Source organism: Bidens hawaiensis, unplaced genomic scaffold, assembly GCF_021521415.1.
Source record: "Bidens hawaiensis isolate Kalapana, Puna unplaced genomic scaffold, B.hawaiensis_p1.1 tig00005104_1, whole genome shotgun sequence".
Taxonomy (NCBI): domain Eukaryota; kingdom Viridiplantae; phylum Streptophyta; class Magnoliopsida; order Asterales; family Asteraceae; genus Bidens; species Bidens hawaiensis.
The window spans coordinates 668,683-688,484 of NW_027491326.1; the positions used below are offsets into that span (position 1 = coordinate 668,683).

The window sequence follows — 19,802 nt, forward strand, 5'->3', positions numbered from 1 at the left end:
TAGGCTTTGCGATTCAAAATGGGATAGCGGCGCAGCTTGTTGCTCGCTTACCCATTATTCAGATGTAGTTCGGTTTGTGTTATATATAAAAGGATTTACGGGATTAAAAAAAATTTTATAAAATGGTTAGTTGTTAAAAGTTCTCAAAGTTCTTAACTTTTATGGGGTTTCGAAATGAAACCAACATCTATAATATTGTATACATCTGATGTAAGAGAGTGAGCGAGGGGGCCCAACTTCCCTATCCGCCTGGTCGTTTACAGAAACAGACCTTTGTCCGTGTACTTTGATCCACAACGGTGGAGTCCGCCTCCACCTCGTCGGTTGAAGTGCCACATGGATCCGGACCCTGGGTTACAGATGCGTTGCGGGTGCTCTGAGAACCGTATAATTCACTTATACATAATATGTTGACTATGTTGCAAAAGACTCATGGCACTTTATCTTTCCAACTATTTTGATTATCTTTCACCATGTATAAATGGGGTATACAGTTCTCTTAGTTCTTTGAATATTATTGTTTTTAAAATAAACGCGCTCTTGTATATATATAAAATATAAAATTAAAATAAGATTTGATTGTTCTATTTTTCCGAAACTTTTGGGATGTGCTGTTTTAGAGATGAGTTAGGCTATCAAGCATATTTGAATCAAGTATAAAGAGGGGATAAGAGGTAAGTAGGCTTCACACTCAAAAAGCATATCAATACCATTATTAGCTATTGAGCATTATGGATGTTGAGAAAGTCTTCCACATGAATGGTGGGCTTGGTGAAAATAGCTATGCCCAGAATTCATATCTTCAGGTAAAACATCTATTCTTTTAATTATTTTATTGTATGAATTGTTAATCACTTTGTCATGTTTAAGTTTTGTCTTTAAAACTAGTTTTTATGTTTACCCAGTGATGTTTTAAACTATATTACTAAAACATACAAAATAATATATGATTTAGACAAAGAAAATGGTTGACATGTTGCAGACGGTTCGTCAAATCAAATTTGAACCAACATTTTTATCATACGGATTGGCTGTGCTAAATTCAGTAACTGTGTTTAGAATCGATCAACCATGAGAAATTGTTTAAAGAGAAAACTGCATGTTTCTTCCTTGTGGTTTGTTTAAGTTTGGTATTCCAATCCAAGAGTAATAACTTTGTTATTTCTAACCCTAAAGTTTCATTTTAGTAGCAATCGTCCATCTCATTAACATTTTTCGGATTGAATTAGTAGATTTTAACAAACCATAAGAACAAAAACCACAATTCTCTATTGTATAAATTAATTTAACTCAATAACAATAGTTTGTCGGTTTTTCTATTTCCAAAACCTTTGATTATTGAAATCACAAATGATAAATGACAATAGTTTGTTATTTTTTTTTGTTTTATCCCCGTAGAAAAGTTTTTTTTAAGATGTCTTTTATAGACTAGAAGTATAAGGTAATCTTACTATATTATTAAAACAACATCTTTTTTACATATTATTTAATTAGGTTATCTACATAATATGCCAAGTATACAATTTCTAAAATAAATTATTCATCTAATAAACAATTTAATTTTAAACATCAACTCCTAAGTTGGAGAATGTTTCAAAATAAATTGTAATGATCATCATTTATTGAGTAATAAAGGCAATTAATTGTCTTTGGTGTTATTTTTAAAAATTTTGAGATTTTGTTATTATTATTTTATTTATTTTGAATTTTGAAAAATTATTTATGAACATTTGGACTGGTTGTTTGGATTGAAATTGTGGTTTAAGTCACGGAGTTTGGATTTTATTGTGGCTTTATTAACGTTTTAATCAAAATTACAATTGTTATATCTCATTGTTATATTCATATTTGTAGCATTTTTATGTTGTGTACTTATATGTATTATAATTTCAATAAAAGTAGTTTTTATAACACACAACTTATGTTACAACATCTACATATTTACGTTTCATAGTTTCCAACATATCATTTCAGTAGATGATGAAGTTTTAATTAATATGTTTTTTTTATTTCATGATAGAAGTTAGAAATATATGGTATAAACTAGAAATATGTAATTATTATTTTCTTTGTATGTTAGATTCTTTTAATTAAAACAACAATGTGATCCATTATATTAAGAATGTTATCTTAAGTTTACAATTCATTAAAATGTATAACATACACAAACATATATATATATATATATATAGGGTAAGGATCCTAACACCCTATTCTTGAGTTTTTTTAAAAGAGAGAAAGGAAAGGAAAACTAAGAATAGTTAAAAAATAGGTGTTCTTGAGTTTTTTTAGGATGGAAAAGAAATGAGTAGGAGTAGTTATGAATGATTAAATTAATGTATTTTCCCAATAAGTTATCCTTCCAAAAATGAAATGATTACTAGGGATAACTATTTTTTAACATAGTTATCCTTTCCTTTGCTCTAATTTCCTTCAAACTCAAGAACACACCTAATTAAAAAAAATTTCCTTCTCTTCCCTTCCCTTTCTTATCCTTCCCTCTCATTTACTTTTCTTTCCTTGGTTAAAAAACTCAAGAACAAGGCGTAAGAGAATCATTTGCAAATTGAGAATTTTGAGAACCATTTTAGACCACTAAAAACACATTTAAAAAAATATTTAAAAAAATCATAAAACAAAAAATAATAAAAATTTTTAAAATATAAAAAAACCAAAATTCTTATAGTTCATTCCGGTTTCATTAAAAAAAATAAAAAAAACGTCGTATTATACATATATGTATAATTTTATTTAATATTTAGTTACGTAATATACACATATATGTAGTATCATGAAATTCATAAAGGATACATATGGGCATGTACTAGTCAAGGAGCAAGACATCAAGCTAAGATGGCAAACCTATTTCCACAATCTTTTCAACAATGGGAGAGCTTACCAAGAAGAACATGACAACACAACCTCCCAACGACAACAACCGAACAACTGCTACTGCCGACGGATCACACGAGAAGAGGTGCAGACTGCACTTAGGAGGATGGGAGAGCTTACCTATCGGTGTGGAAGTGTCTGGGAGAGGAAGGAGTCATGTGGTTAACTACTCTGTTCAATTGTATCCTTAAATCTGGTAAGATGCCAGACCAATGGAGGAGCAGCGTTGTAGTTCCTATCTATAAGAACAAAGGAGACGCCCAATGTTGTAGTAACTACAAAGGAATCAAACTACTAAGTCATACTATGAAGCTATGGGAAAGAGTCATTGAGGTTAGACTTAGACGAGAAACTCAGGTTACGGTGAACCAATTTGGATTCATGCCGGGGCGTTCCGCCACAGAGGCAATACACCTTATAAGAAGATTGATGGAAAAATATAGGGAGAAGAAGCGTGACCTTCATATGGTGTTTATTGACCTAGAAAAGGCCTACGACAATGTGCCACGACAGGTGCTTTGGGAGTGCTTGGAGGGTAGAGGAGTACCCAGGAAATACATAGAGATAATTATGGATATGTATACTAGGAGTGCAACAAGTGTCCGTGCGCTAGTGAGTGATACTGATTTCTTCCCTGTAGAGGTAGGTCTTCACCAGGGGTCAGCACTGAGTCCGTTTCTTTTTTAAGTAGTCTTGGATGAGTTGTCAAAGTCGATTCAGGGGACGCTCCCATGGTGCATGATGTTTGCAGACGATATTGTGTTACTTGCTGAGAGAAAACAAGATCTAAACATGAGACTTGAGGAGTGGCGAACAACCTTAGAGACAAAAGGTTTAAGGATTAGTTGATCTAAGACGGAGTACCTCCACTGTGCATTTGGAGGGGTAAATGACAATGAGGACGCACAGATTACCATTGAAGGGCAGGTGGTTCCGCAGGTAACGAAGTTCAAGTATCTAGGATCATTTGTTCAGAGCGATGGGGAATTAGACAGTGATGTGACCCATCGAGTTCAGGTAGGATGGGGTAGATGGAAAGCAGCCACAGGTATATTGTGCGACAAGAGTTTCCCAACTAAACTAAAGGGAAAATTTTATAGGGTTGCAGTTAGACCTGCAATGCTATATGGAACAGATTGTTGGGCCATCAAGAAGGCACAGGTGCGGAAGATGGAGGTAGCAGAAATGAGAATGCTACGTTGGATGTGTGGGCACACAAGGTTAGACCGAATAAGAAACGTCATGTTTCGGGAGAGATTAGGGATAGCGAACATAGCAGACAAGATAAGAGAGTGGAGATTGAGATGGTTTGGACATGTGAAGAGAAGACAAACGACGAATCATGTAAGATCCATAGAAACATTACTATAGAGGGGAGAAGGGGTAGAGGACGACCTAAATTGACTTGGGATGAGAGGATTAAGCATGATTTGATAGACCTAAACCTCTCTGAGGACATGGTTGAGGATAGGAATTCTTGGAGAAGTAGAATTAAAGTTAAGGATTTTTAGGGAGAAAGGAATACCTTAGGGCTTCTATTTACCTGATTTTAGTCACACACCATAATAATATTTTCTCTACATAAATGCTACTGCTACTGCTACTGCTACTGCTACTGCTACTGCTACTGCTACTGCTGTTAAACTCTGATTTCCTTTGTATTGCTTCATACATATGTACTTTAAAGCTGAGGGTCTCTCTGGAAGCCACCTCTTTATCCATGTGGATAGAGGTACGGTGTGCCTACATCCCACCCTCCCCAGACCCTACTTATAGCTATGCTATTGGTGGGATTTCACTGGGTATGATTGATTGATTGATTGATTGGTTTATCTTAAATTATACATATGTGTACAAAAAAAACATGTAAATGTACATATATGTATATATTATACATATGTGTATATAATTTAGCTAAACCGAGTTTTTTTTATGAAACCGGGATGATAAAATAAAAATTTTGGTTTTTTTACTTTTTTGATTTTTGTGTGTTTTTTATTTTATGATTTTTTTTTGAGTTTTTTATAGTCTAAAATGGTTCTCATAGTTCTCAACTTTAAAAAAGTTCTCTTATGATTCTAATCCTATATATATATACTATATATAATATAGGAGTGAGGGACCTCTTACATTTTAAGAGGTACCACTCTTGTTACATATTACACATATAACAATGCATAGAATTTTAAGAATTTAGGGGTAAAATAGTCTTTCCTTATTTAAAAACAATATACAATAATGGTCTTTCAACTTTAATCATGTTTTGTTAATATATTAAATAGTTACATATTTTCCCCATAATTTATTAATCAACTACCTCACGACATTTTAACGGCCGTAACTTTTTCACAAGTTAATATTTTTTCTAAAAAATTACACCATAAAAACGAAAATTTTGTTATCTTAAATTTGAGTATGGTATTGCTATAGTTTATAAATCTTTTAAAAACTAACATGTCACATGATTACAAGTTATTACCGGCAATGGGTGGGACATGTTCGACTAATGGTGTTGAAACGGGTTAGGGTTGGAACAACTTAATAAAAAAAAGGTTAATTTAGTTCATGTCGGGATGGGTTTAGATGAGATCGAAAGGGCTAATGTCAAAACGGGCTTCAGGTTAAAATGTTTTTGGGTCGAAACAGGTTCATAAAAATGATTGGGTTAAAAGTATTTTATTTGAAATTAACGTACATATATTATCACCTTTGCTTCCTGCTTGTCGCCACCTATTATGTGCGTTCAAGCATCAGTTATAAACTATAGCGTTCAAGCATAAGTCCATAAACGATCTTCTAACTTCAACTACATCATACGATGACCTGCATATGTATTGAAAATAAAATAGTTTTGTCAACATGAGGTTGAGTGAGTAAAACACCAGATTTTCATGATTATATAATAATAATAAATAAGAGAGCAGACTGTGTCAAGTGATAAGCAATTTAACCAATCATATAAACAAATCAATCAAACCATAAAGAAAGGGCTAAACCGCTGCCATGCGAATGGGCATTGGTTACCAAAAATGAGGTGTCGGTGAAACCATTGTCAATGCGTCGGACGCCGGCCACTACGACAGTCTTATGATCATACTAGACTGAGATTATGTTGGACCCCTCCGAATGCGGAAGCATATAAAGCAAGTAAGCACATAAACAAGTAAGGTATAAATTGCTAAACACAAGTGACAACAGTTGCAAGTTGAGTAATATATAGTAATAAAATAAATAGAACACATATGTCCCCAAAATAGTTAAAAGAGGGAGTGAGATACTCACATGATCGGATGAACGAAACATAAATGATGATGATGAGAGAGATGAACCCTTCGGGATATACCGTCAAGGATTCCTAGTTAAATAATATGAATTAATTAAAATGATATACTTGATTTAATGAATTAAGATTTGTATAAGATTTGAGTTATGTTGTAATTAGAATGGTTATTGATTGATCGATTGAACCCTACGTTATTATATTGTGAAATCATTATTATTAGTTATCATTTAATTAAAAGAATCGGTTTCTTATCATATATTCTAATTTACGAATAATTAGTTTGAATAATTATGAGTTGCGATATATTATAGAAATAAACGTTTAAATAGTTAATTATGAAAAGATTTATATTTTAGAATCTTTAACGAAACCCAAAGGAAAAATATAGTTAATTCGTCTAACACGTTTAATATGTTTTATTATATCTTCGTTTAAAAGAACATTACAAATACATAATATATATATATATATATATATAGGAAAGTTATAAAAACGATAAATGACAAGAAAAGTCGGTAAGATGGTCGGATTTTAGTAAATTAAGTTCATTCTATTATTAATATTTAATTATACTACATACATACATATATATACTAAAATCTTGTAACAAAATTAGTTGACACGAAACGTTAACTTTATGATGTCGATTTAACTAGATAATGTTTATTTTATATTAAATATTAATTATAATATGCTACAAAAATCTGTAATATATTTAAAACAATAAACAAACAAACAAAAAAAAAATAAAAGACAAAAGGGGCTGGCCGGGACTCAAACTCGCGTCCCATGCCGGCACCCTGAAAAACGCGCGCAACAGAGCAACCAAATGGACTAAGCAGACACTTGGTTAGCATCCAGTAAGAAAAACTTAAGTACAGTAGATTTTATCCCCAAATCCTATGAACCCTATAATTTGAAATCGATCAATGTGTTTGATATGAGTTTAATTAACGTTAGGGTTAATATTACATGATCAACGATGAACTAAAAGCACCAAATAATTACCTTAAAGATGACAATATGATGGTTAACTCGCATGATATACGGCCGGCCAAAAACTCGAACATAAACGGATACTTGCAGGTTGCTATAATGTAATTAAGTACAGGGGTTTGATTCGCAGGGTCACTAGCAGCGCGAAGAAGAGTTTAATTTTATTATTAACTACAGATCGTATATACCAAAAGGGTTTAGTCGGTCATGTTATAATAAGGAAATACGAATCACGAATTGACCAATTAACATAATTGTTGATATCGGCAAGGACGATTATAACATAATTATTCAAGTTATGATTCAATTTCCATGTTAAACACGAGAATTAAGGGCCAAGTAAACCAAAATAGAATCCGGGTTTGCGAGATGGATGTGGTAAGAGAATATGGGTAAACGGGTTAGGGTATTATAATAATTATATCAGTTTTGCAAATAGGTCCTTACTGATTGAAAGTGGAATCACATTTGGGTACTAGTTTAAGGTTGGGCTATAATTGTCATATTTTGAAAGTTTTAAATACATAATAAATAAATAATTAAGATAAATACTATAACCATAAATTAACTCGATGAACGCGTTAAAAATTCTCCGAACATTGAAATGGGTCGGGGATTTAAAAATGGAAAAACCGAGTTGTTACAATCGATGCTGATGATTGGAACATGGATGAATAAAGATAAGGGAATAGGGTTTGTTGTTTGTGGTGTAAAACGGCGATGAAGGGGGCTTTCATCAAAATCAAAACAGGGTTGTGGTATAACGTTGACTGAATAACCCGAATGAGGGAAATGCAGCCCGCGACCTTTTATTTTCTTAAAACTAAACTAAATTGATTTGTGAAATGTCATGTGGTATTTTAGAGCAATCCTATTCATTTATTAGATGGGTATATATATATAGGGTGAGTATTATTTAAGAATGCATCCATTGCCAAGACCATGAGAGGAGAGAACGTTGAAGCTGTACAAATTGAAGCACCATCTCCGACCATAACCCTCACGCCGGCGGGCGGCCAACATGTTCGGCTACAGTACCTCGTCGACCACCATTTCCGACGGCAAGAACTGAACTGAAGACGACGACTATCTCTAAACCATGAAACCCTTTTGTCCCTTTTTTCGGGGAGGCGGGTTTCACAACCACAAAACCGTCGCCGCCCCTCTCTGTTTCGCCGGAAAATGTAAAACCATCGCAGGCCAAAAACGCCGGGAAAGGTGACCTAAAATCTATAAATCGACCTACACCATCTCCATCTTCATCACCTCTCTCTCTCTATCTCTCTCTCTCAATCTGAACTATCACGATTGATGGCATTGGTAGTGATGCATGATGATGGTGGTGGTAGACTGGTGGTCGGCCGGAAGCAAGATGGTGAAGGACTGAAGGTGACGGAGCTGTTGAGTTGATAATTAAGTTTTGCTAAAACTAATTAAAATATAGATAAGTACATAGATATAATATGCATATACAAATTAATATATCAAAAACTGATTAAAAATGGATCTAATAGTATAAAATTGTTTTGGTAAATTATGAAAAAAAAGAAAAATAAAAAAAATAAAGAATCTATTTTGATAAATACTTTGTAGATCACCTGTATTGATAAATAATTTTTCCTCACCACCTATTTTGATAAAAAAACTCCCTCCATTTTTCTCTCACACTAATCTCATTGGAAATGTACACGTTTCTAGTTCTTTTTCTTTAAATCACTTATAGCCTTCAACTTATTTACAGAATTCTTTAGTTTATCCCGGTTAGCCAATTATATAGTGGTGTCTTGATCAAATAAATGTTGGCTTGATAATTCTATATTCAATATAATTACAAATATGTAAATAGTTTATAATGCACACGTTGTGTTGAACGTTTACACATATGTATATATTTAACTTACACACATGTAAAAAACAATGTTACACATATGTAAAACAAAGTTAGATACTATAAATTACATACATGTATATTAAACAAAAATATACATAATTGAAAATTTACATATATGCATTTTCTTTGATGTTAAAAAATTTCATTTTTCAAATCTGCAAAATTAAAGGAATTACACATGCATTTTACTAGATGAAATTCTGATGTTAAAGAATTCGTTTTGATGAATTTCTAATGAAATTGTATAGGATGTAACAAAATAACTTTAGTTTGTTTCAAAATGCCACAAATGAAGATTTAATTTAAAAAAGTCAACAATCATATTAACCGGATTCCGTTCAAAAAAATCACATTAAATATAGATTTATAAATAAAAAAGGGAAAGAGTTTTGAAACAAAAATAATCGGTCAATAAAAATAATAACACAAGGAGAAAATTAAGGAAACTCAAAATGATTTGGTATAACTACTAATATGGTTATCTATTTTACCAAAAAAACCTTTTTATTAAAAATAAAATAGAAAATAAAACAAATTAAATGATTGGTTGGGGTAAGTTTCTAAAGTTCTTAAAAAAATATAGAGTTTTTAATGAAAACCTTTCCTATCTAGAGGAAACTTCTTTTAAGGAGAGAATTACTAAAAAATTATTTTTAACTTTTCTAAAAAATAATATTTTGAGATTTATTTTTCTTTTTTTTAAATAAGATGATATTGTTCTTAAAAAAAATTGTCTATGTAATACATATGTGCGTTAATGTGTATTGCAAATATAAAATAATGTTTCATTGCATATAATACAACACAAATGCATTATATAATACACACTATTTAATATATGCAAATACAACACTAATAATTGTATGTAAAACACACTATCGAATATATGTAATACAACACTAATGCACATATCCAATATATAGATTTTTTTTATTTTTGTATATAATATAACACTATTGCAATATACAATACAACAACTGTATATATGCTATTTAACATTATTTCAAATATCAAAATGCATATTATTGCACATATGCATTATAAAAAAGTCGACATATTGCATATATGTATTACAACGAGTTTTTTTTAATTTTGTTTTATTTTTATATTTTTTGTGATGAAAAATGACAACATATAAGAAGGATGACAGAAAAAAAATAAAAGTATTTTTTTAATTAAATTAAAAAAACTTCATTATTAATTCTCTAGTTTTCTACCTAAGGAAGACTTCTCTCTTGACCCTTTCCCTATATATATATATATATATATATATATGATGAGTATCATTACAGAACCCTTAAATTATTTAAGAACTTGAAGGAACTCTTGAAAACTAACGTTTTTTATAAATTTTTTTGTATGTTAGTGTTATTTGAGTGTAGTTTTATCACTATTTATATCTATATTTACGATTACAATTATAAAAAATTAGTTTTTACAAATATCTAAATTTTTTTTTGCATATATGTAAATGTTATTACATAAATTTTACATATATGTAAACTTGTGATTTATATATGTAATCAAAAATTTATATATAAAATATGATAAAACTAGTCTCAAACAATGTTAATATATGAAAAAAATTTAAAAAATGTTTGGTTCTTATGAGTTCATAGAAGTTCTTAACTTTAAAGGAGTTCTCAAATGATACTAACCTTATATATATATGTACATATATAGGATTGATTTCTTTTGAGAACCACTTTAAGTTTTAAGAACTCGAAAGAACTCAACGTAACAATTTTTTTTCCAATTTTTTTTACACATGTGTAATACGTAAGTGTAAGTGATGTGCAAAAAATCACGGTATTTTTTTACACACCGAATCGACTTTTTACACATGTGTAATTAACGTTTAAACTTGTGTAATTATCAAAAATACTTATTCTCTCTCCTGCTTCATTTTTAAATTAAATTTAATCTCAGCCACATATTTCATACCATTTAATTATATGTGTGGTTCAAAATTGAGTTTTTAAAGTTCTTAAAACTCACATTGGTTCTCAAAATAACCCTCCCCTATATATATATATATGATTGATTTCTTTTGAGAACCACTTTGAGTTTTAAAAACTCGAAAGAACTCAACGTAACAATTTTTTTTTCGAAATTTTTTTTACACATGTGTAATACGTAAGTGATGTACAAAAAATTACGGCATTTTTTTAAACACCGAATCGACTTTTTACACATGTGTAACTAACGATTAAACTTGTGTAATTATCAAAAATACTTATTCTCTCTAATGCTTCATTTTTTAATAGAATTTAATCTCAGCCACATATTTCATATCATTTAATTAAATGTGTGGTTCAAAATTGATTTCTTAAAGTTTTTAAAACTCACATGGTTCTTAAAATAACCCTCCCCTATTTATATATAGGGTATGGTTGATGTAAAAAACAATGTTTTTGTGAGAAGAATAAGAATAAATCTAGGCCCTTGGATCTATGATCTAGTGGTTGAGATTGATAGTTTCTAATTAATTGTTTTGTTTCCTATTTACATGGTATAGTGTCATATTTAGATGGTTTGTTTTATTTTAAAGTTCTTTTCACACTTCTCACATACCTATTGTTTTTTATTTGAACTCTTATATATATATATATATATATATATATATATATATATATATATATTATATATTTTCATCTATGTGAAACACGGATCTAACCTAGTTATTATATATATTAAGAAGATTTTCCTCTTCTTATAATATCACTATTTAATTCCATATTGTTAAAGTCAAAAGTACTATTCTATAAATAAAAGATTAATATTAACTCTCTTTTTACCTTATCATATGATTATTATTCCCTATATTTTAATAATTATAAAGTTTTAACTAATTATAATATTTAACTAACTATATCAATTGTCGACTTTATATGTATTACTAGGTTATGTACCCGTGTTTTACACGGGTTGGAAAACTTAAATTTTAAAAGTGATAACTTTTGATAAATAAAGTTAAATAATACATTAAGTAAGTACGAAGTTAAATTATAACTACTATTCACAAACTCAATTATAAATCATAACTTTTTTAAATACTTATTTTGATACGAAATTAGATAATACACTAAAAATATGGTATCAACTAGAGTAAAATAGTATTATGAGAACATAAACGGTACAATCAATACAAACCAACCATCAATAGAAGAAAACGTTCGATTAGTTGAAGAATGTACAGTAAAGGAGAATCAATAAGGTTTTGATCGACAAAATTTGGATAGAAAGAAATATATTACGGTTCCAGATGAATAGAAGGCGGGTCGGGTTCAATTAATGATCCACGTGTTTTTAACAATGAACCCGTTAAATAATGAAAATGTTCAGTTTATAAAAATGTTTTATAAATAAACCTAACGTTTTTAAAAAATATATAATACGTTTTGTAAAAGAAATTAGAGAAATCATAAAACAAAAAATATATAAAAAAAAACTTTATAAAGTATGTATAATTAATAAGAGAGAGAGGCGGGAAAAAGAATAAGAATACATAAGAGAATGACATGTGATATGAGAAAACTTTTATTTATTATATAGTATAGATTTATACGATTTTTTTAACTTTCCTTTAGTATTTGTTATAGTTGGTCTTTACAATGACCAAAAACTTTTTCATATTTAAAAGTATCCCGTCGTCACATGTTATATATCTATGTTTCGACGTTTTGATACCTGACCTTTAAAATATGTTTTTTTCCTACTAATTCATGTTTACAAATTTGTGTTGGTACCGCCAATACAAAATTTGCGTCGATTCGTAGCTATAGCATGCGGGTTTGTTTTGGTTCTACATGTGATAAGGTTTTGTATTTCAGCATTGACGAGTTTATTTATTTTGTTTACTTCCGATGTCGTAACCCGATAAAGGTTGATTTTGCATCGACCCAAAACACATTCGTGGTTTAACACTTTTATGTGTGTTTTTTCGTTTGGTTTAATGGTCCTGTCGCAGGGTTTTAAATCCTGGTTTACAATAAAAGTACTTAATTGTCATACAAATTAAATTTAATGATATAAAACATAGATTCGGACGGAAAAGAGGAGAGTGGGAGATATTTAAAATGTGACCACAACTATGAACACAAACTATAAACATATAAGATTTATGTTAATTATTTGTGTAGAGAAAAGCTTCAGATATGGTGAAACACATCACACTCCAAAGCCTTGAAGAAACCTACATCTCCACAACACCAGAGAGCTTAGGCATAGCCAATCTTGGCTGTTCTTGTGGCCAAAACACCTTATCAACCATACGAGAAATGGTGGAAACCATCGACAAAACCACCTCAAACATCCCACCACCCGAGTATCGTATCTACCTTAACGATCTTCCAACCAATGACTTCAATGCGGTCTTCAAGATCCTGCCAGAGTTTTACAAAGAACTGGACACCGAGAGGCATCTTCGGTGCCAAGAACTTGAATCAAGTGTGTACATCGCTGGTTATCCAGGCACCTTTTATGGTAGACTGTTTCCAGACAAGTGTTTGCACTTCATTTATTCCTCTTACAGTTTGCACTGGCTCTCCCGGGTAAGTGTGATACTACTAGAAATCAGGGTATTTTACAATCGCATTTTCAGTTGAAAATTGGTTGCGAGCCAAGGACTATTTTGGGACAAGTAATTATTCATTTTACCTTTTTTACAACAAAACCGGGGGAGATAGCATAATTTGTGGCCAATAATTAAAATTTAACTTTTAAAAGAATTTCTTTTTTTCTGACTTAATTGTGAGAGAAAGCAGGCGATCGCAAAATTTGCTGCCGATGCAATATGATATTGTCGTGTCGCTAATTTTGCGACCTCTATGATTTCGATCGCAAATTGGTCGCTTTTTTGTACCATGTTTTTGTTATAAATTATGGCTACATTTGCTCTGTATTCTATTCTAGTAGTGTTATGTCAAAATTACTTAAGTTTGATCGCACAACTTGTTTAGATTCCTCCGGGACTCTACGATAACGATGGTAGATCCGTTAACAAAGGTAGCTTTTACATCACCGAATCAAGCTCGAAACATGTCTCTAAAGCGTATTTTGATCAATTCCAAGAAGATTTTACATTGTTTCTACAATCAAGATCAAAGGAACTAGTGTCTGGAGGTCGGATGGTGCTTATTTTGTTAGGAAGTAGAGATCGAAGCCATGTTGACAGGGGCAACTCATTCCTGTGGGAACTCCTTTCACGCTCATTTGCCACGTTAGCCAATAAGGTACTTTTTATAAACTTTCATATATATGGTCAAGATATGGTGTTCATGGATTGGTCTTGATAGTGTTTAGGTTAAAGCGTGAGTTAAACTGTTTGAAACATTTTTGATCATTTGTTACCGAAACCAAATTATTGAAAATTAAAACCAAATCATGCCAAATGTTACTGGTGGTTTAGCCTCAATTTGATTTCACTGTTTTTATTGTTAACAAAGCCCAATCATATGTATAGTTGTGCAACTTAAAATAACGAAAGGCACATGTAAAGTATAAAAGTTACATAGCATGAAAAAGCCTACGATCTACAAGGGCTTGTCCATCCGGTTTGAGAATAAAACGGAAACCAAACCATTAGGATGGGTTGAAAATTCCTATATTGACTTACAGATCGAAAAACTTAGAAAAACCGATTGTGAAACCAAACCAATAATGGGGTTGAATGGTTTCAGGGTTTCAAAGTGAACCGCAAATATCTCTACTTAAGATTGTCATGAACTTAGATTTATTACGGTTTACATAGGGAGAAGTTGAGCAGGAAAAGGTGGACGAGTACGATGCCCACTTTTATGCACCCTCAAGGAACGAGTTAGAGGACGAAGTAAAGAAAGAGGGGTCTTTTAAAATGGAACAGTTTGAAATGTTTGAAATTGAATGCTACTCTGGTCCTTATATGAGTCATGGAACCGCGATGGCAAAGACTATTCGAGCGATCAAAGAGTCCATGATTTCCCAACACTTTGGAGAAGATATCCTCGATAAGTTGTTTGAGGATTATGGAAAATTGATTGATAAAGAAATGGGTGTAGAAGATATTAAGCCCATAAGTTTTATTGTAGTTCTTAAGAAGTTATGATTTGAAAGAGATGTAGATGTTGAACGTGTATGTAGCATGTATGTTTAGCGTGCATAATTTATTTGTAATGTATTATAGAACGTTTTTATTTGATTTCTTTAGATGGGTTATATATTATAGTTTTTAACTTTTTATTGGAAAGATAAAACATAAGATGGGCTATCCCACCGGGCTTTGGCATTAGACTTTTGGTTGTGGCCCGATAAAGTTGAGTCTATGCCGCGTTGCCGAACGCCGACTATGCCATGCCATCTGTTAGGTTTTCTTTCTCCTATTTGTTTAGTTCTTTTTATTTCTCAACGGCTAGAGGTAAAAATTATAAGTTTATAACCGGTACCCCAATCAAAATAGGTTACTAACCGAAATCAGACCGTTTAGTAACCACTAAATATTGAGAAATCGGGTTGTAACGTATACAAACCCATAGGTTAGGAATTAGTTCTGGCAATCTGTTAACCGAAACCGGTTATTCATGTTAGGTTAATTATTGGTTACCATATGAGTTAAAACTAGACGTTTTTCACCGTTTTATTGCCGCTTGAACAAGTTTATGGACCCCCCTCAAAAATAAATAAATAAATAAAATAAGTTATTATAAATAAGTATTGGGATGTATGGTTTGATCACAACATTTCTCTAGTTCTCGAAAACACAAAAATGTTAAAAAAATATCAAAAAATCTCAAACAATCACATGGCTTACGTGAGGTTTGTGTAGATTTGTTGTCCTGAAAGAAAATGAGGTTTTTGAAAAAGGTTTAGAATTTAAGGTGAAGCTAACGTGACCGTTTATTAAGGTGAAGCTGAGGCTCATTTTTATGGATGCTTTTGAGTGTGAGTCGTGAAACTCTCTTACACATGTGGCACCTACATGGTGCTGCTTACACTCACGCTCACGCTAGGTACACCTATAGTTTTATTTATATTATATATGCAAATATACAATAGTAAGTTTGGTGTGCATTAATGGTCGCACATTGTTCTTTGTTAATATTTCTTAATTTGTTTTTTTCCCAATTTTTTTTTACCTTTTAACCCCTATACCTTTTATATAGTTCTTACAAGTTTGTAACAATACATTTTTTTATTTTTAACTTCAACACGTTTCCACTTTCAAATATGGTCTTCCATACTTTTCATCTTTTATTAATTTTTTGTTTAACGTTTTGGTTAAAATTTTGTGAGTTAACGGGCTGCAACGTGTGTGTAGTTTAACGCGAGAGAGGGGACACTAACAGAAGACGATAGTAATGGTGACTAATTCAAGTTTTCGAGTAGGTGGATGTTTAATTCATATCTCATACTTTATGTTTTTTTCTTTTTACCAAAATCATACTTCATAAGTGTATATTTGAGATTGATAAAATATGGTTAAGTATATTATAATTTCATATTACGAACAACTTTGACGTCACACAGTTTGTGGGTTTCTCGGTGGGGCCAGGCTGGCTTTAAGGTTTCGTTTTGGTTTGCCGCCTGTCTTATACACGTGTCTAAGGCTATGACGCGTGTACGTGACACCTCTGTTCCACCATCTTCTTTTGATTAATTCTATCTACCTCTGCTGTCACATTCTCTCTCTATTTCACCCTCTATTCTCTCTACTGTATCCACCGACGTTCAAAAATTGATTGTGGCGTTGCCGGCTCTGATTTGGAATCTTTGGTGGCGCCGGACGGTGGTTGTGTGGTGGTTCGTATTTACCACCCTAGACGTTGTTGTCTCTGTCCCTCTCTGCTTCATCGTCGCCGATAATCCTAAATGGGATGTGGCGTTGCCGGGTTCCGATTCGGGACCCTTGGTGGCGTTGGTCGGCGATGGTCGAGCGTTTGGTGATCGTCGCCGACTTCTTCTTTGTGGTAGAAACCCTAAATGTCCAGTGTTTGGATCTCAGATTACGTGAACCACTACCAACAAAAAGTTCTTTGCCACTAAGGTAACCACCAAATTTCCCACTTGATTGTGAGTTTGATTATGTTCATAAAGAAAGGTAAATAAACTGATTATGTGAACAGGGTAGCGAATTCTAGGGTTTCGGAATTCGGGTGTATGGTGGAAATAGAGAAATAATTATAGATACCGGGTTGGGTTTCTTCTTCTTCTTCATTTGACTGGCTAATTTAGATAGATATTAAAATATTCATGTTTAACATGGCTATTCTACTGTAGTGTGTATTAAATATTTATAAGGAGGTCTTAAGTTTGATTGTGGGCAACTTGACGCCGAAAATGGTGACACTTAGTTGGGCAAATGAAACATAAATAATTCAAAGAAAAGGATGGGGATATGTTCTGTAGGTAACCTGTTGTCTATCATTGTCGGGTTACGCTTTAGAACCCTTGGTGGAGGTGGCATTGTGGTACCAGTTTCCTTTGTGTTTACCGATTGTGGTCTATTAGTTTCCTTGATAACAACTATGATGATCATGTATCTGAGCCTATTATGATGAGCTTCTATCATTGCTGGGTTCCGATTCGGAACTCTTGGTGGCGGTGGAGACATGTAGTAAGCTGTGGTGTTTGCTGGGTGTGATCTATTGTTGACCGGGTCAAAACTTTATGGCTTTACGTTTCTTAGATCGGTTTGGTTGCTATGTGGTGTATCGTTTGCCGGCAGACAGGTTTACGATCATCCTTTGATTAGAGTCTACAATGATGATGGTCTTCTATTGTCGGGTTCCGATTAATATATATTGAACAATTTAAACCTACATTTTGTTTACATGGCTTGGTGCCCGTTTGGTTGCTAATGGGCTATGATGGTAATGCATTTGAGCCTAACCAAATATCTAGGATGACACATCAGTTTAACCAAGTTAATGCAAGTTAAATTCAACATTTGTATATCAAAATTACTTATTTAAATTTTACACTTTTATGTCAGGAAAATGGATGCTAAAAGACCAGAACAGGAAAATGGAGGCTAAAAGATCACATCTGGATGCTAAGGTATGCATTTCAAGTTCTGTATTATAAGATTACAAATTTGTTTAAAACTAATTGTCACAAAACTAGTTGCATACTATGGTCTCTAGTGTTCTACTTAATTAGAGCGTAGCCTGACTACTTTTGGGTTCTACTTGATTGTGTATTAGACGTGTATATAACCGGTATATTTTTACGAAATGATTCCAATTTGGGCTCAATTAATGCCTGTAAAAATATATCTGTTTTGGTAAAAAATTAATGTAATCAAATTTGTTAAGTGAGGTATAGTGCTTGTAAGGCAATAATGATTATGTAACGAAGATGAACAATAACACAGAGATTTGTTACGAGGAAAAGCCCTTGCTCGGATTAAGGATCACCGACACAAAAACCCTGGGTGATAACAAATCGTTTATCACCAGTTTATTAATCAAAAATGTGTTACAATACAATGGTTGGAGATTATGATTAGCGATTACAATAACTGCTAAGTGTGTGAATATTGCTAAAATGATCTCTGTGTATTGCCTCACGAGTGTGTTGTGTGTTTTCCTAACTGATCATAAGCTCAATTTATAAAAGATAAAAGCTAACAATAAGTCCTATTATCTTGCCACTTCTCCATGATCCGTTGCAGCTCTTTGACCACGTGAAAAACTTCACGGACTTGCGGATAAATAGGTGGACTAAGTCTTATAACCGTTGAACCAGTTAATCACAACACCATTCAAATAAAACAATTGTTAGTAAACAATTAATACCGAGGATCCTTGATCCTGCGCAACCTGGAACATGTCATAAGGATAATTGATCCAAAAGTTACATAAGGATAACATATCCTCATCGTAAATATCTATGTCCTAACAATAGCCCCCAAAATGACGGTTGTTTGTGGATAACAGCTATCATTTTGAAATTCAAATTTCCTGCAAAAATAAGAAGATTAGACGTGAGTTGAAGACCGTCATTTTAGTCATTCAAAAACTCAATTAAACTAAATAGTTAGAGTAAGTAGGGTATCGTACACGAGGAGAATGTGGTCAGTATTACAAAGTTTGTTTGATTTTCAATATAAAGTTAACTAAGATGGACAAACGATGTCAAGCGGAAATTAAAAGATTGATTTTAAAAACAATTTAATGAAAATGCAACCTCCTCCGGTTTCAGGTTCTAGGTTTCACACAAAACTCGTTTGATCAATTGGACATCAGATAGACATGGTGTTGGAAATTAGTTAAAGTAGATATTAAAACAGGCTTTTGTCATCAAACCTATATAATTCAATTACTCAGTTTATTAGTATCAAGTCAACCTCCTTTAGTCACCCAACCCGCTTCTAGGTTTTGTCATCAACTGAACATGGTTGTAAAGAAAGAACTCAAAAAACCAACAAACTGTTTAATTAACTAATACTTCAATCTGTTAAATGTTTGTCATCACATAAACAAACAAAATTGAGTGATTAACCTATATGAACCATTCACTTGGAGAAAGTTACAACGAGATTAGCCTTGCCTAGTCATGATTATGCCGTCTCGATTGGCGTGACACACAGCCTTAGGCTGCCTTCTCTCTTGTGTCCTCTCTAAACTCCTGTCGTGACCTGTACCCCTCTTAAAATGCCTCCATGTGTTTTTTTAGCTTGGAGCCCTCATTGCCATCTAATTTGTTACCTGCCCATGTTTTCATTAGTGGCCCAACAAAAGCCCCCCAAAGTCATTTGCATTT

General features: G+C 32.4%; 1 protein-coding gene across 1 annotated transcript; it reads left to right on the plus strand.

The window, feature by feature from the left end:
* Positions 1-702: 702 nt before the first annotated feature.
* LOC143628927 (putative methyltransferase TCM_000336) lies at positions 703-15,214 on the plus strand. Its single transcript, XM_077098366.1, has 4 exons — positions 703-806; positions 13,205-13,615; positions 14,024-14,296; positions 14,815-15,214. The coding sequence occupies exons 1-4, from the start codon at positions 732-734 to the stop codon at positions 15,145-15,147; spliced, it is 1,092 nt and encodes a 363-aa protein (XP_076954481.1). The 5' UTR covers positions 703-731; the 3' UTR covers positions 15,148-15,214.
* Positions 15,215-19,802: the final 4,588 nt, after the last annotated feature.